The sequence below is a fragment of the Notamacropus eugenii genome, chromosome 5 (assembly GCF_028372415.1).
Source record: "Notamacropus eugenii isolate mMacEug1 chromosome 5, mMacEug1.pri_v2, whole genome shotgun sequence".
Classification (NCBI taxonomy): domain Eukaryota; kingdom Metazoa; phylum Chordata; class Mammalia; order Diprotodontia; family Macropodidae; genus Notamacropus; species Notamacropus eugenii.
Window position 1 is genome coordinate 115,632,814 of NC_092876.1, and position 23,511 is coordinate 115,656,324.

The 23,511-nt window shown below is 39.5% G+C and overlaps 1 protein-coding gene across 14 annotated transcripts in view; it reads left to right on the forward strand.

The window, feature by feature from the left end:
- Positions 1–23,511, forward strand: part of SYTL2 (synaptotagmin like 2) — a 194,655-nt gene that overhangs the window by 77,035 nt on the left and 94,109 nt on the right. For 10 of the 14 annotated variants that reach the window (XM_072610651.1, XM_072610656.1, XM_072610657.1 and 7 more), the window contains exon 2: positions 20,553–20,991. In XM_072610651.1, coding sequence (XP_072466752.1) covers positions 20,891–20,991 — 101 coding nt within the window. In that variant the 5' untranslated portion in view covers positions 20,553–20,890. Of the gene's footprint in view, positions 1–9,423; positions 9,481–10,571; positions 10,755–20,552; positions 20,992–23,511 lie in introns of all 14 variants that reach the window. The other 4 variants (XM_072610652.1, XM_072610654.1, XM_072610653.1 and 1 more) reach the window with 2 other exon arrangements.

The following is a 23,511-nucleotide window of genomic DNA, read 5'->3' on the forward strand; positions in this document are numbered from 1 at the left end:
CTGGTGTGTAGCAATGGGCATTGGTGGTAGGGATTGTAATGTTTGTAACCAAAGTGATTTCTGATACTTAAGATGAGATTTTAGACCTGGAAAGGACTTAAGTAGTTATGTGTTCCTCCTCTCCCCACTTCCATTTTACAGATGAAGAAACTAAAGCCCAGCTGAAGATCAGAGAGTTCAGTAGCAGAAGGAGGATCCAAACCCAGATCCTCTCATTCTAAATCTAGTGCTCCTTCCTTCCTTCCTTCCCTCCCTCCCTCCCTTAAAGACTTTTTTAAAAATGTACTCATTGTCTATTTAGGCAGTGCACCTTTTGACACACCTTCTTGTAACCCCTCTCCCATAACCCTGTGAGGCATGTGCCTAATTTACACATGCCGAAGCTGAGCTCTGAGACTCCAGTGCTCTTCCGACTATGTAATAATGCCTCTAGTTATGAAGGAACTCATGACTAAAAACTCATTTGTTTAGTTAGGGTGATAAAATCTTTTCCCTATTGATTCCATATTGGATAGACTCCTATGGTGAAATTATGGGAAGACATGGTCAAGAATGGAATGGGCATGCATGAATGAATGGGTTGCAGTCTGCATCACTGAATGTATGAGGTCACAGATCTCAGCTTATGTTGCCAGGGTCCTGGGAAGCTACTCTTTTGGAGGAATGATAGCATTACTTGGCACAGCATTGAGGGCAGGGGAGAGTAATGTGCCTTTAGCATATTGAACCCCTCCCCCCTTTCTTGCCTCTACTCGTCTAATGAAAAAGGAATCTGTAGGGGTTGAATATTTTAATTTCTTCTAGATAGGAATTCTCCTTAATAACCATAAAGACTAGAGAGGATTGCTGTATTCCATTTTGCTCTTGGTATTTTTTTTTCCTTCTTGAATCCTGATAAGGCGTGTCTCCTAACTTGGTGCGCCTTCAAACTCCACTTTCCAGTTCTCTGGCCAGTATGTTGTCCTGCCTCCCCAGTCAGTTTTACGGAGAACTCATCTGGTCAAAATATGTTTAAAGCTTTTCCTGAAAGAAAGATTTCCTCCTCACTACATATGATAAAAACCTGGTATTACCAGCCCATAATATATGGCTGTAAGCTTTCCAACACTAGCGTTATTAAAGAGAATCTGTTTAATGAAATGGCCCCTTCTTGGAAAATTTTCTCTGTCACCTGGTGTTAGCATTTCAAGAAGGGAAAATTAAGATGAAATGGTAAAGTATCCCACCTTAACTATAATTCAGATTATATTTATTTATAGATTTAAAGAATTTTTCTCTTCAACTCCGTAACCTAAGTAGTTAGGAGATATAGTGGTGGAGTGGAGTGTTGGAGTTGAAATCAGAAAGATCTGAGTTCAAATCCTGCCTCAAACACTCTTTTAGATATTACGACCCCAGATGAATCATTTAATTCTGTGCACCTCAGTTTTCTCATTTGTAAAATGGAGTTGCACTTAATGGCTTCTAAGGTTGTTTTTAGCTCTAAAGCTATCATCCTTTGACAGAAATTCATAAACATATTTTGCAGAAAAGGAACTGCAAGTCTAGTGATAATAGAGCTGTTATCCTTATTGGATAAATAAAGAAACTGAGGGTCAGAAACTGCCTATATTAATAGCAGCAGACTTTTGAACTTAGGCTTTCTCAGTCCAAGTCTAAGTCTTGTGTTCTTTCTATGAGGCCATGCTGCCTGTCCTTGAAAAAGGAAGTAATATTTCCTTATATTTGTACAGCTCTTTACTTCTCAAAGCACTTTCACATCTGTGCTTTATTTGATCTTTACAACTACCCTGTGACATACTTAGGCAGGGCAGGTATTTCTCCCTCCCAGATGAGTAAACTGATTTGAGAGAGAATTGACTTGCCCAGAGTCACACAGTGACAGGGCCTAGATAGAATTTAGATTTCTTGCTTCCTAGTCCATTTTTCTTTTTCTCCAAGTCATGTGTATTTTAAAAATAATCTATTGATGCATAATAATAATAGCTTGTATGTATGTATATACATATTTTTGTTTAGTCAATTATTTGTGTCCAACTCTTTGCGACCTCATTAGGGGTTTTCTTTCTCCTCACAGAAGAGGTTTGCCATTTCCTTTTCCCACTTATGTTACAGATGAGAAAACTAAGGCAAACAGGGTTGAGTGACTTGCCCAGGCTCACATAGCTAATAAGTGTCTATGGCTGGATTTGAACTAAGTTCTTCTTGACTCCAGGGCAAGTGCTCTATCCATTGAGTCATCTACATAGACATGTGTGTGTGTATGTGTCTGAGTGTTTAGACATATATATGAATATGTGTCAGTACACACATACATGTGCATAATATATGTGTCTATATTTGCATTATTGCTTACAAAGTATTTTCTCACAACAACCCTGTGAAGTAAACAATACAAGTGCTATTCTGCCCATTGTACAGATGAGAAAATAGAGACTCAGTGAGATTAAGGACTCTCTCCGTCATACCACTGATAAGTGTTGCAGCCAGAACTGGAATCCACATCTTTTGATCCCAAGTCCAGTGTTCTTTTTGCTAAAGAACTCTGTATTTAGAGCAGTTGGAATATGATAGATACTCAAATACTTGTTAATTTTTGTTGCTGAATAAATGTCTTATCCTCTGATGGCTGCACTAAGATAGGATTCTACTGTGTGGCTTTATATCATTTTGTTCTATAGGATCTTAAGATTTAGAACCGGGAAGGATCTTGGAGGTCATCCAACCGTTCATTTTGCAGTTGATGAAACTAAACCCTCAATCCACTTGTTCAGTCATTTTTTAGTGGTGGTGTCGGACTCTTTGTGACTTGATTTGGGGTTTTCTTGGAAAGGATGCTGGAATGTTTTGCTTTTTTCTTCTCCAGCTCATTTTACAGATGAGGAAACTGAGGCAGACAGGGTTAAGTGTTTTGTTCAGGGTCACACAGCTAGTGAGTGTCTAAGATCAGATTTGAATTCAGGTAGATAGGCCTGGCACCCTATCCACTGTACCACCTAGCTGCCTTAGAAGATTTAAACTGGTTTGCCCTAGGTCATACCAGTAGTAAGTAGTAGAGCAGGGATTTGAACCCTTGGTCTTTGATTCCAAATTCAGTGTTCTTTTCATTTTACCATAAAATATCAAAATGATTCAAAAGGGGCTTCACATGCCATCTAAGAACTCAGATCTGCCCACGGATATCCAACAAGTGGTCAGCCAGCCTTTCCTTGAAGACTTAGCACATGGGAACTCACTCCCTCCCAAGGCAACTTCATTACATTTTAGAATAACTCTTAATTGTTAGGAAAGTATTTTTTCCTTAAATCAAGGCTTAAATTTGCCTCATTACAAAGCGTACCATTACTTTTCCTTCTGCCTTCTGAACCCACACTGCTTAACCTTTCTTTTGTTTAATATCTCCATCTGCAACAAATTATAGGATTTTTGTATATTCATAGGAAAATTTCTGGACCTGTATTTGATGCTTTTTAATATGCTAGCTTTAAACATATTCCAGCGTCTTGGATTTTCTTCCTTTGGAAAAAATCTGCCATTCAGTGAAATTCAACAAACATGTGTTGTACACCAGAGTGTACTAGAGCCAACTCTAACCTAGAGCCAGTTGTTAAATTTTCAGTGCAATTATTTATACCTTGGAAACTGAAAAAGTGCTACAAATCAGAACTTGATTCCTTATTTTATTGATCATCTAGAATTAAGAAAATGATGGAGAAAGTATTAATAATGAGATTAAACTTAAAAGTGTATTGTGTGTACAGTTTTTCTTTCTTTCTTTCTTTTTTTTTTTTTTTTTTTTGCAGAATTGGTTGTTAAGTATTTATTAACACTCTCCCAATTAGGCATCTACTGTGTATAAGGCATTGTACAAGGTGATTGGGAGAGATGCAAAGATAAAAATGAAATTATTTCCTACTCAACCCCAATTTACAATCTAGTTGGGGGAATATGACATATATACAAGAAATATACAGTGAATGATAATAAGTGCACAGAAAGTTATATCCAAAATTCTGCTTAGGTTTTTAGGGAAGGGAAGGAGTCATCTTCATAGAAGAGGCAGTATTTAAGTTGTATCTTGAAGCATGTATGGGATTTCATAGTAAAGTCATTTACTATTTACTTAAAAAATTTACTTAAAACTTTACTCTTAAAAGTCTCTTACTATTTACTTAAAAATTTACTTAAAAAATTCATTTACTATTTACTTTGAAAATTTCACTTAAAAATTTACTTTAAAGAATTCATTTATTATTTACTTTAAAAAATCACTAAAAGACAATGTGGATCATCTAGTTTTCATTTTATCTTCTGGAATACAATTGGAGTATTAGTTATGTTGAGAGGAGGCCCTGGTGGCCTTGACTGTAGGAGTATACTTGTCAAAAATGTGTCTTGGATTTGCCTTGAACTTCACTTTATGCTTGTGTTTGGGGTTGCTACCTCCCAGTAATACAAGCCTGATTATAAACATTTACATTATCCCTCTTTTTGGCTTAAATCCCATTCTTTCTAGAGTACAAGTTTCTACTGTTCTAGAGTTTTAGGGCAGCTCTTCACTTTTGACAGTCCCATTATTGATATAATTTCATTTCCTAGGTGTATTTGGCTTTTAAATGAGTGCTTTGGGATTGGGGTCACAGGGCAGAGCAGGCCAATTGCAGGAGGAAGCTTTTACAGTGCAGGAAGGCCAGTTAAGGAATAGTGTACACCAAATTGAAAGTAAATAGGGCCAGGCCTGAGTTTTGTACAAAAGTATGGAAAGAATAGGTGGGCAGTGAAGCCAGTGGAACTCCAAGGGGCTGACAGGAAATGACGTGAACGCATTGTGGATTTCATTAACAGAGTGTCCAGTCAAGTCTGACTATGAGCAAAGAGAGTTGACATATAGTTTTTCCATTTTCAGTGAACACAATTGCTTGCATTTATTTATGTAACACTTAAGGTTTGCAAAGTACTTTTAAAATGTTATCTCATTTTATTCTTACAACGTTTCTGGAAGGAAGGTGCTAGTATTTATCCCCATTTTACAGATCAGAAAACACGTCAGTTTGCATTTAAACTTGGGGTGTTATGCCTATTCTGTACCTCTTATCTGTCTGATGCATTTCAGCTGTGGACAGCTCCCAGCTCTCACAGGTATATGGTAAACAGATCTAGCTGAACAGCTATGGACTGGAGGAGCTTTCTTTCATTGGAGAGATAGGAAACTGAGGCCCAGAGAAAGGTCACAAGTAGTGCCTCCTGTTCTGTATTCAGATATCCATGTTAGTTTTGTTTTTTTTTAAGAATGGGTGAGTTGGATTTAGAAGTGTAAATTTTGCTAATGTCAGCTTTATTCTGTAGGCAGAATGTTAGTAACACGTAGCAGAGAATTTATTGTGGTGGCAATAGTGTGGGGAATGACCCCAGCATGCCTTCTTGAATCTCATTTCCTTTAAAGGATAGTCTATCTGGACTGAAAATGCTTTGGCTATTTTTAGATTGCCTAGTGGGGTGAGAGAGGGAAAGGGATTTTTAAGGTCAGCCTAAACTATTTTCCCCAAAAGGCCAATTGTGTTTTTTATGGGAATGCCTTGTTAGGGTTTAGGTTAGGTCATCTAATATATAATGTAATCATATGGGTTGGTTTTATACTTACAATTAGGGTGAGCCCAGCTCATATATTTTCAAAGTTAAGTCTACACTTAATATTGTTGGGTATCAAAAGAAAAAAAAAAGATGTGCAGGGTTTGGGGATTGTCTGTAGATTGAGTTGTGACTATGTTTCTTCTCCTTTTTATTGCATGCCAGGGACCTGCTTTCTACCTTCTGTCAGCACACATTTTTTACCTTCCTTGATTTTATTTTATTTCATTTATTTTTTCATTATTTCATCATTTATTTCATTCAATTAAAAAGATTTTTTTTTCCTCCCACCATTCCCCTATAAGGGAAAAAAAAGACAAAATCTTGTAACAAGTTTACGTAGTTGAGCACAACAAATTCCCCCATAGTCCTTGTTAAAAATTTCATGACTTATTACACAACTTGAATCTATCACTCTTTCATGAGGTGAGGTAGTATAGTTCATTTTTGGTCCTCTGGAATCATGGTTAGTAATTGCACCGATCAGAGTTCTAAAGTCTTTCAAAGTTGTTTGTCTTTTCATTGTTGCTGTTACCGAATATATTGTTCTACTACTCACTTCACTCTGTATCAGTTCTTGCATATTTTTCCAAGATTTTCTGAAATCTGAAAGATATTTTATTCCCATTTTACAGATAAGAAAACTAAAACTTGGGTCATAGAGTTCTCTTCTAGTCCTGACATGTCATTAGTTTGTCAGATAACAAATGACCCAGCAAAACTAACAAAAACTGCTACCCTCTTATCTAGAGGCATCTAATAAAATTCCTTAGTTGACGTGTACAAAGTGTTTGGCCTTTTTAGCACTGTACCTGGTAAGAGGTGCTAACTGAAGGAATGGTATCTTTTGCCTACTCCAGTTAATGAGGTAGTTGAGTCAAGAGCTGAATGATTCTCCAAGGCTCACTTGACTCAGTCGCCTCAAGCACTGTCAGAGAAAGCTGATTAGCAATTTCAGGGAGGCAGATTCCATCTTTATAAGGGATATCCATCCATTTATGGGTTTGGAGGTACAGAGGGTCTGGATTCAAATTCCAACTTAGTGGGAGTTTAGATTATCCCTTCATTTGAGGTTTGGTTTGCTCATCTTTAAAATGAGGTGGATGGGAGGATATTAGTGTCTCCAAGTCTTTGAGTAAAATGATCCCTTTTGAAAATAAAAAATTTCAGACCTTTTCCATGATAGTAATTGTAAGTGTGTTAAGAAAATACATGAGAATGCTACTATGAATTCAGTAATACTTTTAAGTGAATGTATCTTTTATAACTCAAAGGAGCATCCACATACATTTGAAAAAAGTTATACAAATTGTGGTAAATTAATGTAATGGAATATTTTTGTGCTATAAGAAATGGTGAATGTAATGGATACAGAGAAGCATGAAAAGCTCTACATGAACTGATACAGAGTAAAGTAGATCCAAGAAAACAATAAAGAAAATGACTACAATGATGTCAATAAAAAGACCAACAAACGTCCCCACACACATCGAAAGTAAATGTTACAAAATTATAAAGAACAAATATGACTTGAAAGAAGAGATATGAGAGGATACCCCTAACCAAGCCCTTAGAGGAAGTGGGCGGTTCATACGTGTTGCACATCGCATATATTTTTTAGACTTCATTAGTGTATGTATTGCCTATACTGTTCCTCTTCTTTTTCTTTCTTTTTATCTTCAAAAAATACTATTTCCAATATGGGAATACTCTCTCTGGAGAGAGAAAGGGAAGGATGCTGGGGAAAACTATGATGATGTAAAAAAAAAAAAGATATAGCTTATTGCATTATCAATATTGAAAGCTAACAAGCTTTGTTGGAGACATAGTGCAAACCTAGAATGACTGCTAAAGAAGTAACTGAAATAAAATATGATGGTTTGTTGTAAGTTTTGGATAGAGACAGGAAGGAGAGAGGTTTCAGTGGTAAATTACAACTGAACGAGTTTTGTATAATTAAAAAAAAGCACAATAGCTTTTTTTTTTCCAAAGAGATTAACGACTGGAAATCATTACAGAAGGTAGCACTCTGGGCAAAGTGAGTATATTTAGTGAACTTAGTGACTTATTTATTCATTGTGGTACAAATAGATACTACAGGGTTGTTTGTGTGTGTATATATGAGTGTATTTGTTTTTAAACAGAGAAGGTCATTTCTCCAGTTGAGTTAATTTTATGATTTCAGGTTTTCATTACAGCCTAGTTAATGAATTAGCTCTCTTTCCCTCCTTTTCCTTACCACTCCATTCCTAGGAATCTGGACACTGGGGAAAATCTTTAGAAAGGAATCAACACTGAATGCCTGTTAGTGTTTCTCAGAGTATTTGACCTTCAAAAATGTAACACATGCCAGCTCCCAATTTTCAGGCTGACTTTGCTGAGAGTTGGCCCCAAAGCTCTGGATGATTTCAATTCATGGTGTCAGGAATTTTTGACCTACACCGTAAACTCATTCATCAAGTCTGCAGATGCTTTTGAGAGATGGTTTGTTTGGTGTGCAAAGAATGCTGGACTGAGGAATTAGGAGTCCCAGAGTCCAGGTCTGGCCTGACCATTAACTTGTTCTGGGCAAGTCTCTTCATTTCTGTGGGTTTCATTTTCATAGGATCATATTAGAAAGGGCCAAAGCTAGAAGGGACTTTAGAAACCATCTAGTTCAAATGCAGAGTGGTGTGAAGCTTGCCCAGGGCATATAGGGAGAGGCAAGGCTCATGGAATCTTCATTAATAGGGTTCTCATTACTACAGGATCATAGTACATAATGTTGGAAGGGATCTTACAAATCATATAGTTTAACCCCCTTATTTTTATTGATCAATCAGTCAACCAGCATTAAGTACCTACTATGTGCCAAATACTGTGCTAAGCACTCTGGATACAAATAGAACAAATGAAAGAACCTGTACTCCCAGAGAATTTATATGAACACATAGTGTCTGAACTGGCTTTCAAATCCAGATCCTCTGACTCCAAATGCAGCATTCTGTGATCAGTAAGGAAGGAATGGGAATAAGCATTCATTATGTTCCTTCTATGTGCCAGTCACTGTATTAAGAGCTTTACAAATGTTTTCTCATTGCCCCTCACAACAATTCTGGGAAAGTAGGTATTATTATGCTCCCCATTTTACAGCTGAGGAAACTGAGATAGACTTGCCCAAATTCACAGAGCCAATAATGAGGTGGTATTTAAACTCAGGTGTTCCTCACTCCAGGCCTAGCACTTTGTCTCATCAGCATGAATTTCTTTCTTTGAAAAATTAGCGTTTTGCTAGCACCTATGTGATGGGTATAAGGGCACAGTGAATAGAATGCTGGCCCTGGGGTCAGAAGGACCTGAGTTCAAATCTGGCCTCTGATATTTACTAGCTGTATGATCCTGGACAAGTCACTTAACCCTCTCTGCTACCTCAGTTTCCTCATCTGTAAAATGAGCTGGAGAAGGAAATGGCAAACTACTCTGGCATCTTTGCCAAGAAAACCCCAAATACGGTCATGAAGAGTTGGACACAACCACAATGACTCAATAACACACATAGGGGTTACTGCTCATCTTACTTGAATGACTTTAGGTCTGGGCCAGTGTAGAATGCCCTATCAACCCAAACAAAGCATGGTACCTAAAGAAAGAGAATGCTTTACTCTCGGTGAATTCTAGGCTGAGCTATTCTTGGCTTCTTGGCCTGTGTAATTATGAACAACAGTGTGTAGATATATTGACTTTTACTTTAAGTTGTGTGGAATGTCAATTTAACTACCTGGTTCTAATCTGGGTCCCAAATAAATTGTGTTCTAGATATGCCGACAAATGGAAACCAATCTATCAAGTAGATTTGAGACTTCCATCTCCCAGGTGTGTACAGTTAAATGGACTTGCTGGTGGCTGTCAGTGAGTCTTCTCGCCTCCCACTCCCCAACTTCCTTCCCATCTTTCTTCCATATTCCTATTCTGAGTTATAAGGGCTGCGTTATAAGGACTACTTAAGCACAGTTTTCCAGTTGTGGGATACATGAGAAATCTTCCTTTTCCATTTCGAGCCTTGTAAAAAGCCAGAGGAAAGGGAAAATTGGATGGGAAAAAGACATTGGGATACAGTGAGTTTTTAGAATAGTTTTGAATTACGTTCATAGAATGAGCACTAAAGTTGCAAGGGATCTTGGAGGTAATTCAGTGCACCCTCTCATCTTACACCTGAAGAAATTGAAGCCCAGAGGTGTGGAGACTTGGTCAAAGTTCCCCAAGAGTCAGAGTTTGAATCCAGGTTCTTTGACTCCACATCCAGCACTCTTCCTAGGTATTGTTTAATCCAGACTGCCTTTTCACATGATAGCTTCTATTTACCTACTGCTTTACGATTTATAAAAGACATTCTTTAACCTCCTCCCCTGCCCCAACCCCGAAGGAAAATGTTTTGTTTTTTTAAGCTGAACCTGTAATTTCATTGGTATTGGGAATTCCCGAGGAGGAACCTCTTTTAGTAAAAAAGTATAGATTTAGTATAGATTGGCACCTTCTGTATAATTTATAGAGGCTTTTCTGGGGGGCATTGAAGTGACTTACTTAGGTCACATGGTGTGTGTGTGTGTGTGTGTGTGTGTGTGTGTGTGTGTGTGTGTGTGTGTGTGTGTGTGTGTATGTGTGTGTGTGTGTAAAGTGGGACTTGAATACAAGTCTTTCCAATTGCAAGGTCAGGTGGGTCAGTGGCTACAGCCCTAGTCTTCAAGTCAAGAAGACCTGAGTTCCAATGCTGCCTTAAACTCTTACTAGCCATATGACCCCAGGGTAAGTCACTTACTTTCCTCAACCTCTTCATCTATTAAGTGGAGATGATTATAGCACCTATCTTCCAGGGTTGTTGTGAGTATCAAGTGAAATAACAATTAAAAATACTACACAGACTTTAAAGTGCTCTGTAAGTGCTAATTATTATCATCCTTTAATAGGTGAGGAAACTGAAGCAGTTTCTTCAATTGACCAGCCCATGATCACACAGCAAACATGTTTTAAAGCCAGGGTTCACATGAAGGTCTCCTGATTCCCAGGCTTGACAGTCAGAAAGACCACGGGCCAGCTTCCTTTTCAGCTACATCAGCCTGCTGAAGATGAATGAAATATAGAGTCTAGGAGTAAGTACGTTGGACCAGGATTGAGGAGGCCCGGGTTTCTAGCAACTCACTCCCTGTAACCTTGAAGTCACTTTTCCTCACTGGCCTTCAGTTTTCCTTGTCTGCTAAATGAGACAGTTGGACTAAAGGTTCCTTCCTGTTCTAACATTCTCTGATTCCTTTTATGACTGGTTTTAGCCATTTTGAGAGATCCTAAAAAAAAAGACAGCCCTGGGGATGTAGAGGCCAGGGATGGTGTTCTATTTGTAAGTTTCAGCACTTGGTTTTTTAGCCAACTGGGAAACGGAGCAAAATGTAGCCTAGTTATGACATCATGACTAGAACATAATCACTGGTTCAGAGACTGTAAATCAGGTGTACCATGGTTTTCTCATTCGTCCAAGTGCATTTTTAAATAAGTAGTAGCTAATGGAACAACATGGGTTGTTTGAGTTTAAAATATGTAAGCAAAGTAATGGAAATTGGTGTGACCAGTTCTAGAATTCATGCACATTTTAGGAGATGTGTAAGGATATGATAATAGTTGTAATAACGAATATTTATAAAGCACTGTACGCAGTGCTTTATAATTATTATCTCATTTGATATTCACAATAATCCTGGGAGGTAGGTGCCATTATTATCCTCATTTTACAGATGAGGAAACTGTGGTAAGCAGAGGATAAGTGACTTGCCCAGGGTCATGCAGCTGGTAGTGTGCTGGACTGAATTTGAATTCAAGTCTTCAAGTCTCCAGGCATAGCACTCAATCCACTGTGCAACCTAGATTTATAACCTCAGTATCATCCTGGACTCATTCTCACTTATGTAACGCATATCCAAGCAGTTGCCAAATCTTGTTTCCATCTTTAGATCTTTCATACCTGCTCTCTTCTTTTCCCTAGTACAACAGCCACCCTAGGTTGGGTCTTTATTATCTATTATCTGACCTTCCTGCCTCAAGCCTCCCCCGACTCCAATCCATCCTCCTGGCTGCTGCTAAACTGTTCATAAAGTTGAACTTCAAGAAGTTCATGTCATTCTCCATATAAACTCTAGTAACTCCCTATTGTCTCTAGGGCCAAATATAAACACCTCTGCTGGGCATTTAAAACCCTTCACAGTCTAATTTCAGCCTCTGTTTTCAGATTTATTACTCCCCTCTGCAAATTCTACAGTCTAGCTATTTTGGCGTTCTTATTATATCTCATAAATAGTACACCATATCCCATCTCTGTGCCTTTGCGAAGACTGTGCCTTCCTCCTCACCTTCACCTTTTAGACTCCCTCCTTTCTTTCAGTATTAGGCCAATTACCACCTTCTACATGAAGCTGTCCTTGGTTGCCCAGCCCTCTTGCCAACTTCTAGTGCCACCCCAACCCCAATTAATTTGTGTTTAACGTGGCCTCTTATATATATATATGTCTTGTATATCCCCACAGCACCTTGTACTTGGTAGACATTTATTTATTTCTTCAGTTGAATTCACTCTTATTCAGTTCTATCAAGGTCATCGTCCACCTGTGTCTGGTCTTTCTACCATAAATCTGAATAACTCAAGCCCCAGGGGACTGTATTTATTTCATTTGTCTTTATAGCTTCCATTGTAATCTAGAAAGTTTACAAGCTGGTTGAGAGGCAGTATGGTGTGGGACAGGGGTCAGTGCAGTCTACTTTTGTGTAGCCTTGAAGTAAAAATGGTTTTTATATTTTTAAATAAAGTTTTATTGTATTATGATCCATTCTTGGCTCACAAGTCTGGATTCAGCCTTCCAGCCACAGTTTGTTGATCTCCTGCTACAGGAGAAAGTATGGGGTAGGAGAAAGGGCACAAGGTTTTGAGTCAGAAGATACGGACTTGAATTTTACCTCTGCTGTTTCATATCTTTCACTCTTCAGCTGTATTAAGAAAAGTGCAGCTTTCAGGAATTAGGAGGTCACAAACTGCCTGTGGTCAAGGAGGTGGTACAGTGGATAGAGGACGTGGCTTGGAGTCAGGAAGACCTGAGTTCAAATTCAGCCTCAGACAATTACTAGCTATGTGACCCTGGGCAAATCACTTAACCCTGTTTGCCTCAGTTTCCTCATCTGTAAAATGAGCTGGAGAAGGAAATGGCAATCCACTCCAGTATCCCTGCCAAGAAAACCCCAAATGAGGTCAGGAGGAGTGGAATGTGAATGAAGAACAACAAACCACCTGTATTCTGCTTGTTCAGACCCCACCTCTGTGAGTGTGTTCTGTTCTGGATGCCTTGTTTTAGGAAGGACCCTGAAAAGCTGGAGAGCATCCAGAGAAGGGCATCACCAGGGTCAGTTGGTGCCAAGTAGATCAAAGGAATGGGGGGGGGGTTAAACTGAATAAGAGAGGAGGGAGGGAGGAATGGAAGAGCTCTCTAAAAGTATTTGAAGAGCCATCCCTTTGGAAAATGAATGAGATTTATCCTAACTGGCCTCTCAGCTGGTGGAAGTTTCAAAGGGGTGGATCTGGGCTTCATAGAAGCAAGGTGTTCCTAACAAGCAGACCTATCCAAAGTGAAATGGACTTCCTTGGGTAATAATGGGTTATCCCTTATTTGATGTCTTCAAGCAAAGGCTATAGAATCACCACCAGAGTATCTTGTAGGTGTGGGTGGGATCCAATGGCCCGTGACATACTTTCCAACTCTGAATGTTGTCATTGTGTGATTTAGTTTCCTTATCTTTAACGTTAAGGGATTAACCCAAAAGATTCCTGAGGTTTCATTGACTTCTAAATCCTAGAATAGACTCTGGAACATTTTGGATTATACTTGTCATTTCTGTGTATTATGGATAAAAGGGATCTGTTTCTTAAGTGACCAGAACTTTTTTCTTAACTGCTATCATGTATTGCAATCCTTCTCCTACCCAGGAAAAAGTTTCCACTCATTTGTTCTTGCTGTCATGGGAATGTCAAGAATAATTTACTTCTTTTCAAGGAAACTCCTTATGTGAGAGTCACTGAGTTAGCAATTTTTCTTTCCTTCATCCAGGGAGGTACTTAGCATAACTTTTTGTGCAGCATTCGCTGTCCTGATGGGAGATGGAAATGGAGTGGCTTTGGTTTCCTGCATGTTTTCAGACATAGGTTAAAATTGCATTATTAATCTAAGCAACCTATATTTTATGTAGTGGGAGGGAAATCTTGGGGTGTCATCTTTGGTCACATTAACTGAAAAATAGTGTCCAAAATGAGGGAGGTAACTTCCCTGTTCTCTTTGGCCTTGCCCATGTTCCATATGGAGGATTGAGTTCATTCCTGGACATGCCATTTTAGGAAAGACGTTGACAGACTGGAGCATGTCCAGAGGTGGGCTTCCAGGATGGTGAGGGGACTAGAAACCAGGTAGTAGGCAGGGGTTCTTAAACTCTGTGTGTGTGTGTGTGTGTGTGTATGTGTGTGTGTGTGTGTCAGAGAGAGAGAGAAATCCTTTTTGCCAATCTGGTGAAGCCCATGGACCCCTTCTGATATTAAAGTATCACCTTATGGTTTGCAAAAACATTTTACATAACGTTATTTCAGTTAAGCCTTACAGCAACCCTGTGAGCTATTATAAGCCCCATTTTTCAAAGAAGGAAACGGAGACTTAGAGAGGTTAAAAGACTTGCACAGTCACATAAGCTGGTAAGTATCTGAGGCAAAGTTCTAACTCAGGTCTTCCTGACTCCAGGTCTAGGATTCAGACTACTATGCCAACTAACTCCCTTCTCAGAATGTTTTAAAATGCATAAAATAATATACTTAGAATTACAAAGGAAACCAAGTATACTGAAATGTAGTTGTCAAAATATTAAAAAAAATTTTTTTAAGTGCACAGACCCCAGGTTAAGAACTTCTGTCTTAGGGGGCAAAATAGCTATTGCTAAGTATTTGAGGGGCTGTCATATGAAAGAGGCATTAGTTTTGTGATCCCAAAGGGCAGAAATGAGTAATGGTTTGAAGCTTCAAGAGTGGAGGATAGATTGGAGAGGGAAGATGTTGGTGGCTGTCAGTTAGCCAGTCAACTAGCTATGTGCCAGGCACCGTGCCAAGCTCTGAGGCTGCAAAGAAAGGTGAAAGACAAGTCTCAAGTCTAATGGGGCTCCCAGGCTAATATACGTAGTCATATAGATATAGGATATAGATAGATAGATAGATAGATAAGATGGATATAGGAGATATATGTGTGTGTGTTTGGACATGGGGTGATATTCATAGAGTGAAAACCTAGAATTGGCTGGAAATTCTGAGTCCTCTATAAAGGGAGGTTTTGAGAAGAGGTTTTTGCTCCACCCTCTAGCCCTCCAGTGTCCAGTAGGCACTTGGTGATGTAGAACTTCAGCTCAGGAGAGTAGATAAAGACCAACGTGCAGATTAGAGAGTCATCTGGATGATCACGGATGATGTAACAGAGATTTCTGTTCAGGTGAGGGTTGATGTAGATGGCCTCTGACTCAGACTCAGGAGACCCCATTTCTAAGCTCACTACCAGCTGTTTCTAACCAAGGCACTCTAGCTGGGCTGCTATGAATGTCACTTTGTCATGCGCATCATGTTGTCTCAGTTTTGAACTCTGTAAAAGAGGCAGGTGGACTATATGATCTGTGAGGCTCCTTCTAATTTAATTCTGTGATTTTCAGTTGCTTCTGGCATCTGATTTTTCTCCAAATTGTTCCTTATTGCTGTTGAAAATATCCTCTTAAGTGGCTTTTTGCCTCCAATTTCAACCCACCACCCCCCTTCCCAACCCGACATAGCTGCCAAAGTCATCTTACCAATATACACATTTGAGCACGTCGGCTTCCTTGCTAAAAAAATCTTCAGTAGCTCCCTTTTACTCCAAGAACAAAATACAATTTCTTGTCTGGCATCTAGGACTCTCCACATTCTATCTCAAATCGACTTTTCCTGTCTTATTTTTACTATTTCCTTTCATTCACTCTCTCATTCCTCAACCAGACTGACTGGGTGTAGAACTTGGAGTCCTAGAAAAAGAGATTCTCATCTCTTCCTCACCTCCATGCATTCTCATAGGCCTTTTTTGGGAACACTCTGACTCTTCCTCTCTGCCTGTTAGAATCCATGTCAAGTCTCAGTAAGGTGCCACCTCCTCCACGAAGCCTTTATTGATCACTCTAGCTGAAAGTGTTTCCTCCTTCACATTTTCCCATATTACTTGGTGTGTTCTCCTCCTTTGTACCTGTCACATCTTATCTTTTAATTATAGGTAGCATTTATATAGGAATGTAAGCTTGGCTGAGTGTTTAGAAATATCTCATTTCATCTTCAGAATAACCCTGGGAAATACGTGTTCTTACTATCCCCATTTTACAAAGGAGGAAACTGAGGCAGACAAAGGTTATCCAGAGTCACACACCTTATCATGCTTATTTGTGTACATGTTGTAGCCTTCATATTTGACTTTAAATTCTTTGAGGAAAGAGACTCACTTTTCATTTTTATGTCCCTAGCCAAGTATTTTGTGCTTAATAAAAATTTGGTAAATTGAATGAATTGGGGACACTTTCTTGGTTCCCAGGCACTATTCTTGATGCCAAAAGATGAGCTGTTTTTTTTTCCAAGTAAACAAGTGAAGGAGGGAACAGAAGTGGAATGGACAAAGTATTGTCAGTTCCCTTGTGCTTTTGTGTACTAACTAAATGGTCAGTTTTCCTTTAAATATAAAATTGATGCTTCTGACCTATAAAAGGACACTTTGAGTTGCATTTCTAGTAGTGATATTGAGTTCCCTGTCCTGCTTTTGAGAGTTGGGCTAGGATAGAACTATGTAGTTTTGGCAGTGTAACAGCATTTTTCTATGCATATACCAACTGACCCATAGAAGAATGACCCTAGCTACACTTTAGCCTACTAAACTGACCTGCCTAGTAATTCTGGTTCCAATGTTGGGCCCTTCAGTCAAGGACTTCCCAGTTAACTTTTAAATGATCAGGTGAGCCAAAAGCTCTCAGGCTAATCTCATTATCAAGAACCTGTTTCAAATGTTTTGGCATCTGATTCTCTTTAGGTAAGTTTTCCCTCCCTAGACAATTTAATAAGTTTCTTTGTCAAAAAAAAAAAAACAACTGTCACCTGGTGGCTAGCCTTTTGTCGGCATATTTTTCCAAATTTACCTAGGCCTTTCCTTGGACGACAAGTATACAGTTGGGCCACGAAGAACTTGAAGCTTTTCTAGCATTTAAAGGACTGTAGGATCATGGGATTTGGAGTTGAAAGAGATCTTAGAAGTATTCTAGTTCTACCTCCTTTTACTAGTGAGGAAATCGAAGCCCAGAGGTAAAGCAAGTTGGCCATGTTTGAAAATCCAGGGGTAACCTCTGTGCCATGGTGAGGCTGTGGAAAACTCAAAAATTTATCCATCTTTGGCTGAAAAAAAAATGATGAGCTTGATGTTGCAGGGATGGATAACAATGCTAGGCTCTATAAACCCACAGAGAATCTCCTTTTATAACTTTTTGGGTGAGGGGAAGGAGAACTAATGTTCACTCATATCCTGGAGATGCCTCAGCCCAAAGGTCTACTCTCCTGCTTGGTGAGTCCCTTGCCTAGGCTGCCATTTCATTCAAGGTCCTAGCCATGCTATCTTCATTTCTAGTGCATTTACTCTCTTTGATTTCTCCACTCCTCAATAGCAACCTTACTACCCTTGGTTTCCCCAGTCCCCTTCTAGTTCCCTTTTATGAGTTGTCTTCTCCTGTTAGAATGTAATCTCCTTGAGAGTAGGGACTATTTTATATTTGTATCCCCAGCTCTTAGCACAATGCCTGGCCCATAAGTCCTTCTTTCTTTTCTTCCTCCTCCTTCCCTTCCTCCATCCCCCATAACCTAACAGATTAACTAAGGTGTTTTGGGAAATTGTTAAGGAGGGCTATGGAGCCCTTTTGGGGTGCTGTAAAGTTGGGTGGTGGTACTGTTTGGTACCATATCAGAAGTATGGGGAAACCCTAGATAGTCACTGTGAATCTTATATGTTGCCTTTTTAAAAGAAATAGATTAATAAAGTTATAGAATGTCAGAGAGCTGAAAGGGAACCTTAAAGATTATTTATTCCAACCTTTTCTGGTTGGATCGAATGAAGGTCACACAACCAGCTAAGAGTAGAGCCATTCTGTTGATTGCAAAGCCAAGAGATCTTTCCACTGCCTTTTGTATGGAAGTGGACCATCATGCAGGTAACTAATTGTTGGTGAAAGATCATCCTGTTCTTTGGGAGGGAATGAGAGTCAAGGAGATAGTGAATGTACCTTCACCCACAGCTTCCCTAGGGATTCATTAAACCTGGCTTGGAGTAGAAGAGCATTGGATTTGAAGTCAAAGACCTAGGGTTACACCAGACTTTGCCGTGGAACCATCTGTATCCCCTCAGGCAAAATCACTTAACCTCAGCTTCCTCATTTTAAAATGAGGGGATTGGGTAAGACAATCTCTTAGGTCTCTTCTTTTACTAATATCCTACAATTCCCATGAATTAATCAATGGATATTTATTTATTAAGCGCCTACAATGAGCTCAACGCTGTCCTAGATACTGGGGATATGAAGACAAAAATGAAACAGTCCCTGCCCTCAAAAAAGCTTACATTCTATTAAGGGGAAAAAAAACCCCCCAGATATACCGATGCACAGATACAAAGGAGATACAAGATAAGTTTAATGTCATTTTGGTGAACACTAGTAGCTGGAGAACTGGGAGAAAACCTTCTATAGGAAGTATCTTTTGAAGTGAATATTGAAAGAAGTAGGGATTCTGCTGGGCAAAAAGGAGGAGCCAGTCCCTTCCAGGCTTGAGGGACTCCCAGTGTGAAGGAGGCATGGAGAAAAGGGACAAAATCTGTGCATGAAGCACCCAAGCAGATGGGTTTGCCTGTGATGTAGAGCACACAAGGGAAATAATGTGTAATCAATCTGGATAGGGTAGGCTGGATGCTGAGACACTTAAGCCACATTAACTCTCCATTCCTTCCTCTATAAAATGAAGATACTACTCATTATCTGATAAACAGCCCGTTATAAAGAACTCCACACAGCTTTTCAGTGTAACTACTGGTTTGCAACTTTCTTGAGTCGTAGAAACATGTATTTTTCCTTTCAGTCTACCAGCTCAAGACTATCTGTCAATTATTTTAATTATTCTCCTTTGCTCTCATGTTTTGTCTTCTGTCTCCTCACTTATCCCCAAAATAAACTGCCTCCAAATCAGCCACTGATCATTCAACAAGAATTTGTCTAATGGTCAGGGGACTGGGGATTACCATGGGAGTATAAAACAGAGCTTCTCAAATTGGAGGGGAGAGAGTAAACACACAGTAACAGCATTCTGCAGAGCAGGCCATTTACGGTTGTTTGTGTTCATCCTTCGTTGCTGTAGAAGACCATTCCATCAGAGAAATGATAACATGACTTGCACCTGACTTTGTTTTGAGTGAGGAAGGGCTGTGCAGGTCACCAGCCTCACTTCTGCTCCAAAGCCATCTGAATCCAGTGACCAGATATTCATCAGGATGACTGGAGATGACCCAGGATGCACTGGGAGACTTTGGGCCCTTTAGGCCAAGGTCTTTGCAGGCATTCATTTAGGGTGAGGCAACGCCCATTCATTGACTAGGCCTATTTAAGAAGTATCCAGGGCATGGCTCCTTTAATGAGGTCAAGGACAAAAGACCCAGCCTGGGTGGGAAACAGCAACAGTTACTCTCAGGCTAGGATGGTCCAGAGGAGCCCTCAGGCAGGGTCCCAATGGAGTCCCAGTTTCAGAGTGCTGTAGGTTTTGGGTGGGGAGAGGACTGGGGACAGGGGAAGGAAAATAGGAAAGGAGCTAGTAAAACCCAAGTCAACTGGGCATCTTTTGGCCATCCAAGTTTACCTTCCTTTGGAGAGGGGAAGGAAGGGGAGGGGGAGGCAGACAGGAGAGGAAGAGGTGAGTTATCTAGCTAGCATTCAGCCAGCTGCATCTAACAACCCTGAGTGGTAGGACAACTTTTTATTCCCATTTTACAAATGAGAAAATTGAGTCTCCCTGAGTTTAAAGTGGATAGTCCAAGGTCAAACTGCCATTAAGTGGTGGAGGCAGGATTCAAACCTTCTTCACCTGATTCCTGGTACAGTGTCCCTTCTTCTCTACTGCTACAATGAAGTAGCATTCCGACTCCATGACCTTGCCTCATACTACTCACCTGGTGTTGCTAGATGTTTTGAAAATCTAATTTTTCTCCCTCCATTCAGTACTCTTTTTAGTGAAAAGCTAGGGGTGGCCAAGTTGGAAGCTTGCCTCAAGCCATAGCTCAGCTTAAAGCTATAATGGGGGAATCAAATAGCAAATACCTGGTGTTTGCTGAACCTTCCTTCACCTAATGTTGAAATTCTACTTGTTAAGTAGTGTGGATGGATTCCAGTAGAACATTTTAATTGTCTGGAAATGAAATTGCATAGACTTCTATTTCTAGCCCTTGCCAATAGTCATGTTTCCCAGGCCCTACTTACCTATGGGATGTAGATATATACTTTTTTCCCAGAGTGCTAAAAGCATGTCAAGAGAGAACAAAATTCTTAATCTTTCTTCCCCCTCTGGCTGTTAAATATTGACTGTCATCTTTGTGTGTGCCCCAGTTTGGAGGGTTGGAGTTATAACCAACTGGCCATTCTCTCAGGAAGAGGAAGAACAGGTTTTATTGAGCTTGGAGACCATCTGGATTTGTCAAAGATCTCTTGAGGCATATTGTAAATCTCATAATGGGCTAGGGATAAATGAATGAATAAAAAATAATCCTACATACTTGATGTTTGTTTCTTGAATTCCACAGGGTGATGCTCAACCATTGCTGCCTTGAATTCAACTGAAACTACTGGTCTGCAAGTGGACTAAAGGGAGACAGAGAGAGAGAGAGGAAACCATTGTCAAGATCATGTGACTTGACCCTCAAGGAAAGCAGCATCCCATTGAGAACCTGTCTGCAATAGTTTTACGCCAAAGTCAACCTTCTCAAGTCTCACAATTCAAAACACGGAATAACTGAAGACTTTTTTTTTAACCTTTTAATGACTCTGGATACATTCCTAAAGCAGTTTGTGCCTTGAGCATTTTGAACTTAGGGGTTTGTTTTGTTTTGTTTTTACCAATTTTTACTCCAGTCCTTTCAAGATGATTGACTTAAGCTTCCTCACAGAGGAGGAGCAAGATGCCATCATGAAGGTCCTAAAACGAGATGCCGAACTGAAGAGAACAGAAGAAGAAAGAGTCAGGTAAGATTCAGATATAGGAGTGGGCCCCAAATATGTTAACAGAGAAATTTTGGCTTCTCTGACCTCAAGTGATGATCCAATACTTACAGTAAGTAACAAGCAGTCTGGACTCCTTATTGAGCCAAGAGATCCACGTTACTCCCTAAACACAGTTTCTTATCCTTTAGTGTTTCTGCTGTGAATAAATGAATGAACTGAAAACAAAACCAGAATGTTTTCTTAAAAATGCCAAGTGAACCGTTTCAAAGTGGAAATTATGTACTTTTCTAGCACTGTTGAATGGGCATAAAGATAATATCAAAATAGTCTTTGAATGGAACTTAAATTTCTTTCACTGGATCTGAATCCCTGGTGAGGTTCACCTTTGTTAAGCCTTTCTAAAATTCATCATAAAATGATATTGGTATCTGTGATGGCTACACTGATGCATAAGTCTGTCTTGCAGTATAGGATTTATTTACTTGCTTACCCCCCAAACATTTTTCCTAGCCTAGTTACTGTAGTTACTACTCTTTTTACCTCCATAGCATATAACCAGAAAACAACTTAAATGGAATAGCATGGGATGACAGAACAGAAAGGGGGGTTCTACAGTCTACAAAGCTAAGTTGTAACTAGGGTGGAGTGTCTGCAACTTTGTCGCAGGGTGTTGAATTTCTAGGGCTGATAACATAACCCTTAGCAATGTGTAAATAGTTATGAAGAATAATTAAATAGGAACCCATCTGATAGTAGGCAAGGGTGAGTTGTTTCCTGTCCCCTCTGTTCCTCAGATATGGGTGTGTTACATGTAGCTTGTAGTACTTGCTTCCTGATGCAACAAATTTTAGTTATGGCTTCACCTTAAAGGTCATATACTCCAGTCTCTTGATTTTACAGACAGAAGGAAGTTTTCCACTGTACTGTGCTGCTTCCCCAGCTTGTTTAAGTCTGGCCTACATGAATTCTTCTTTTTACGTAATCTTCAAGGAATACACAATAGCTGACTTATTTTCAGCTACAACCATATTATGTTATTAATGTTATTTGTATGGTTTAAGAGCCATCTAGGTGTTAGCTTTAGGGCAACTGAGTGACTCTTTGGATAGAGTATGGGACGTGAAGTCTGGAAGACCTGAGTTCAAATCCTGCCTCAGATACTTACTAGTTGTATTGATCCTGGATGAGTCATTTAATTTATCCAGTTATTTGTTAAATGGGAATAGTTATAGCACTCACCCCCCAAAGTTTTAATGAGTATCAAATAACCATGAGAACATTCTGAGACATAGCTTCCAGGAACACAGTACTGCTCTGAGTTCCTGGAGGACAGTAGTTACTATTCAATAGCGGAAAACAGGACAGCTCTTTGGAAGTCAACCACCTAGGTTGGTGTTTCTCATATCAGAACCTTCAGGGAAGTCTTAGGAATCAAAGTCAAGATTTCAAAGCCTCAAACCATCATTGAATGTGGGGGTTGGGATGGGATGTTATACCATCTGTGGACTGTAAATAGAGTGAGCCAATCTCTTTTGTGAATAAAACATTTTACAAGCTTTGAAGCACTTTATCAATAATGTGATCATTCTATATCAGAGATTCTTAAGCTTTTTTGTGTCATGGACCCTTTGGGAAGTCTGGTAAAATCTTGGGGCTTCTTCTCAGAATAATATTTGTTGTCTACATTCAAAATGGAAGAAAATGACAAATTTCAGTTAGAGGTTAGTGAAAAATAAAGATGGAATTTTTTTTTCCATTGAAGTTTATGGGTTCCCTAAAATCTAACCATTGATCCCAGGTTAAGAACTTTTGTTAAGTAGTGAGCGATATAAAAGTAGGTGAAAATTTGTATGGTTCTTACTCTATGCCAGGCACTGTGCTAAACACTTTATGATGAATAATAACAGGTAACATTTAAATGGCGTTTACTATATGCCAGGCATTGTGCCAAGCACTTTGCAATTCATCATTATCATCATAGATAACATTTAAATAGCACTCTGTGCCAGGCACTATCCAAAGCACTGTAAAGTTATTATCTCATTTGATCCTCTCAACCACCCTGGGAGAGGTAGGTGTTGTTATTATCTTACAGGTGAGGAAACTGAGGTAAGCAGATGTTAAGTGACTTGCCCAGTCATAAGTGTCTGAGCTTGGATTTGAACTCAGGTCTTCCTGAAATTATTTTTTAAAATGAACCTTAAGGGAAGTGTTGCAAGGGATTAGGAAGTCACAAAATACGTAGTCTGAAAGAGGGTGGGTGGGTGTGGGTGTGTCTGTGTCCATGCACAGAAACATAATCCTGTCTAATTTACAATAAGGGGGCATTTTTCAGATTTTCTGTTTATCAATTTCAAGCTAGATCGTCTGTTTTTCTTTCTTTCTTTGCCAGCTGTCCTGGTTAGCCACTCTTTCTTCTCCCTTTTTCTTTTCTTGAGTCACTGTTAGATGCCCCCTCTACAGGATTGTGTCTGTGGCCATTATGCCACACTGGGGGGATGGCTGTGCTCTCCACCTTCTCCCACATAAGTAGTGAGCTGC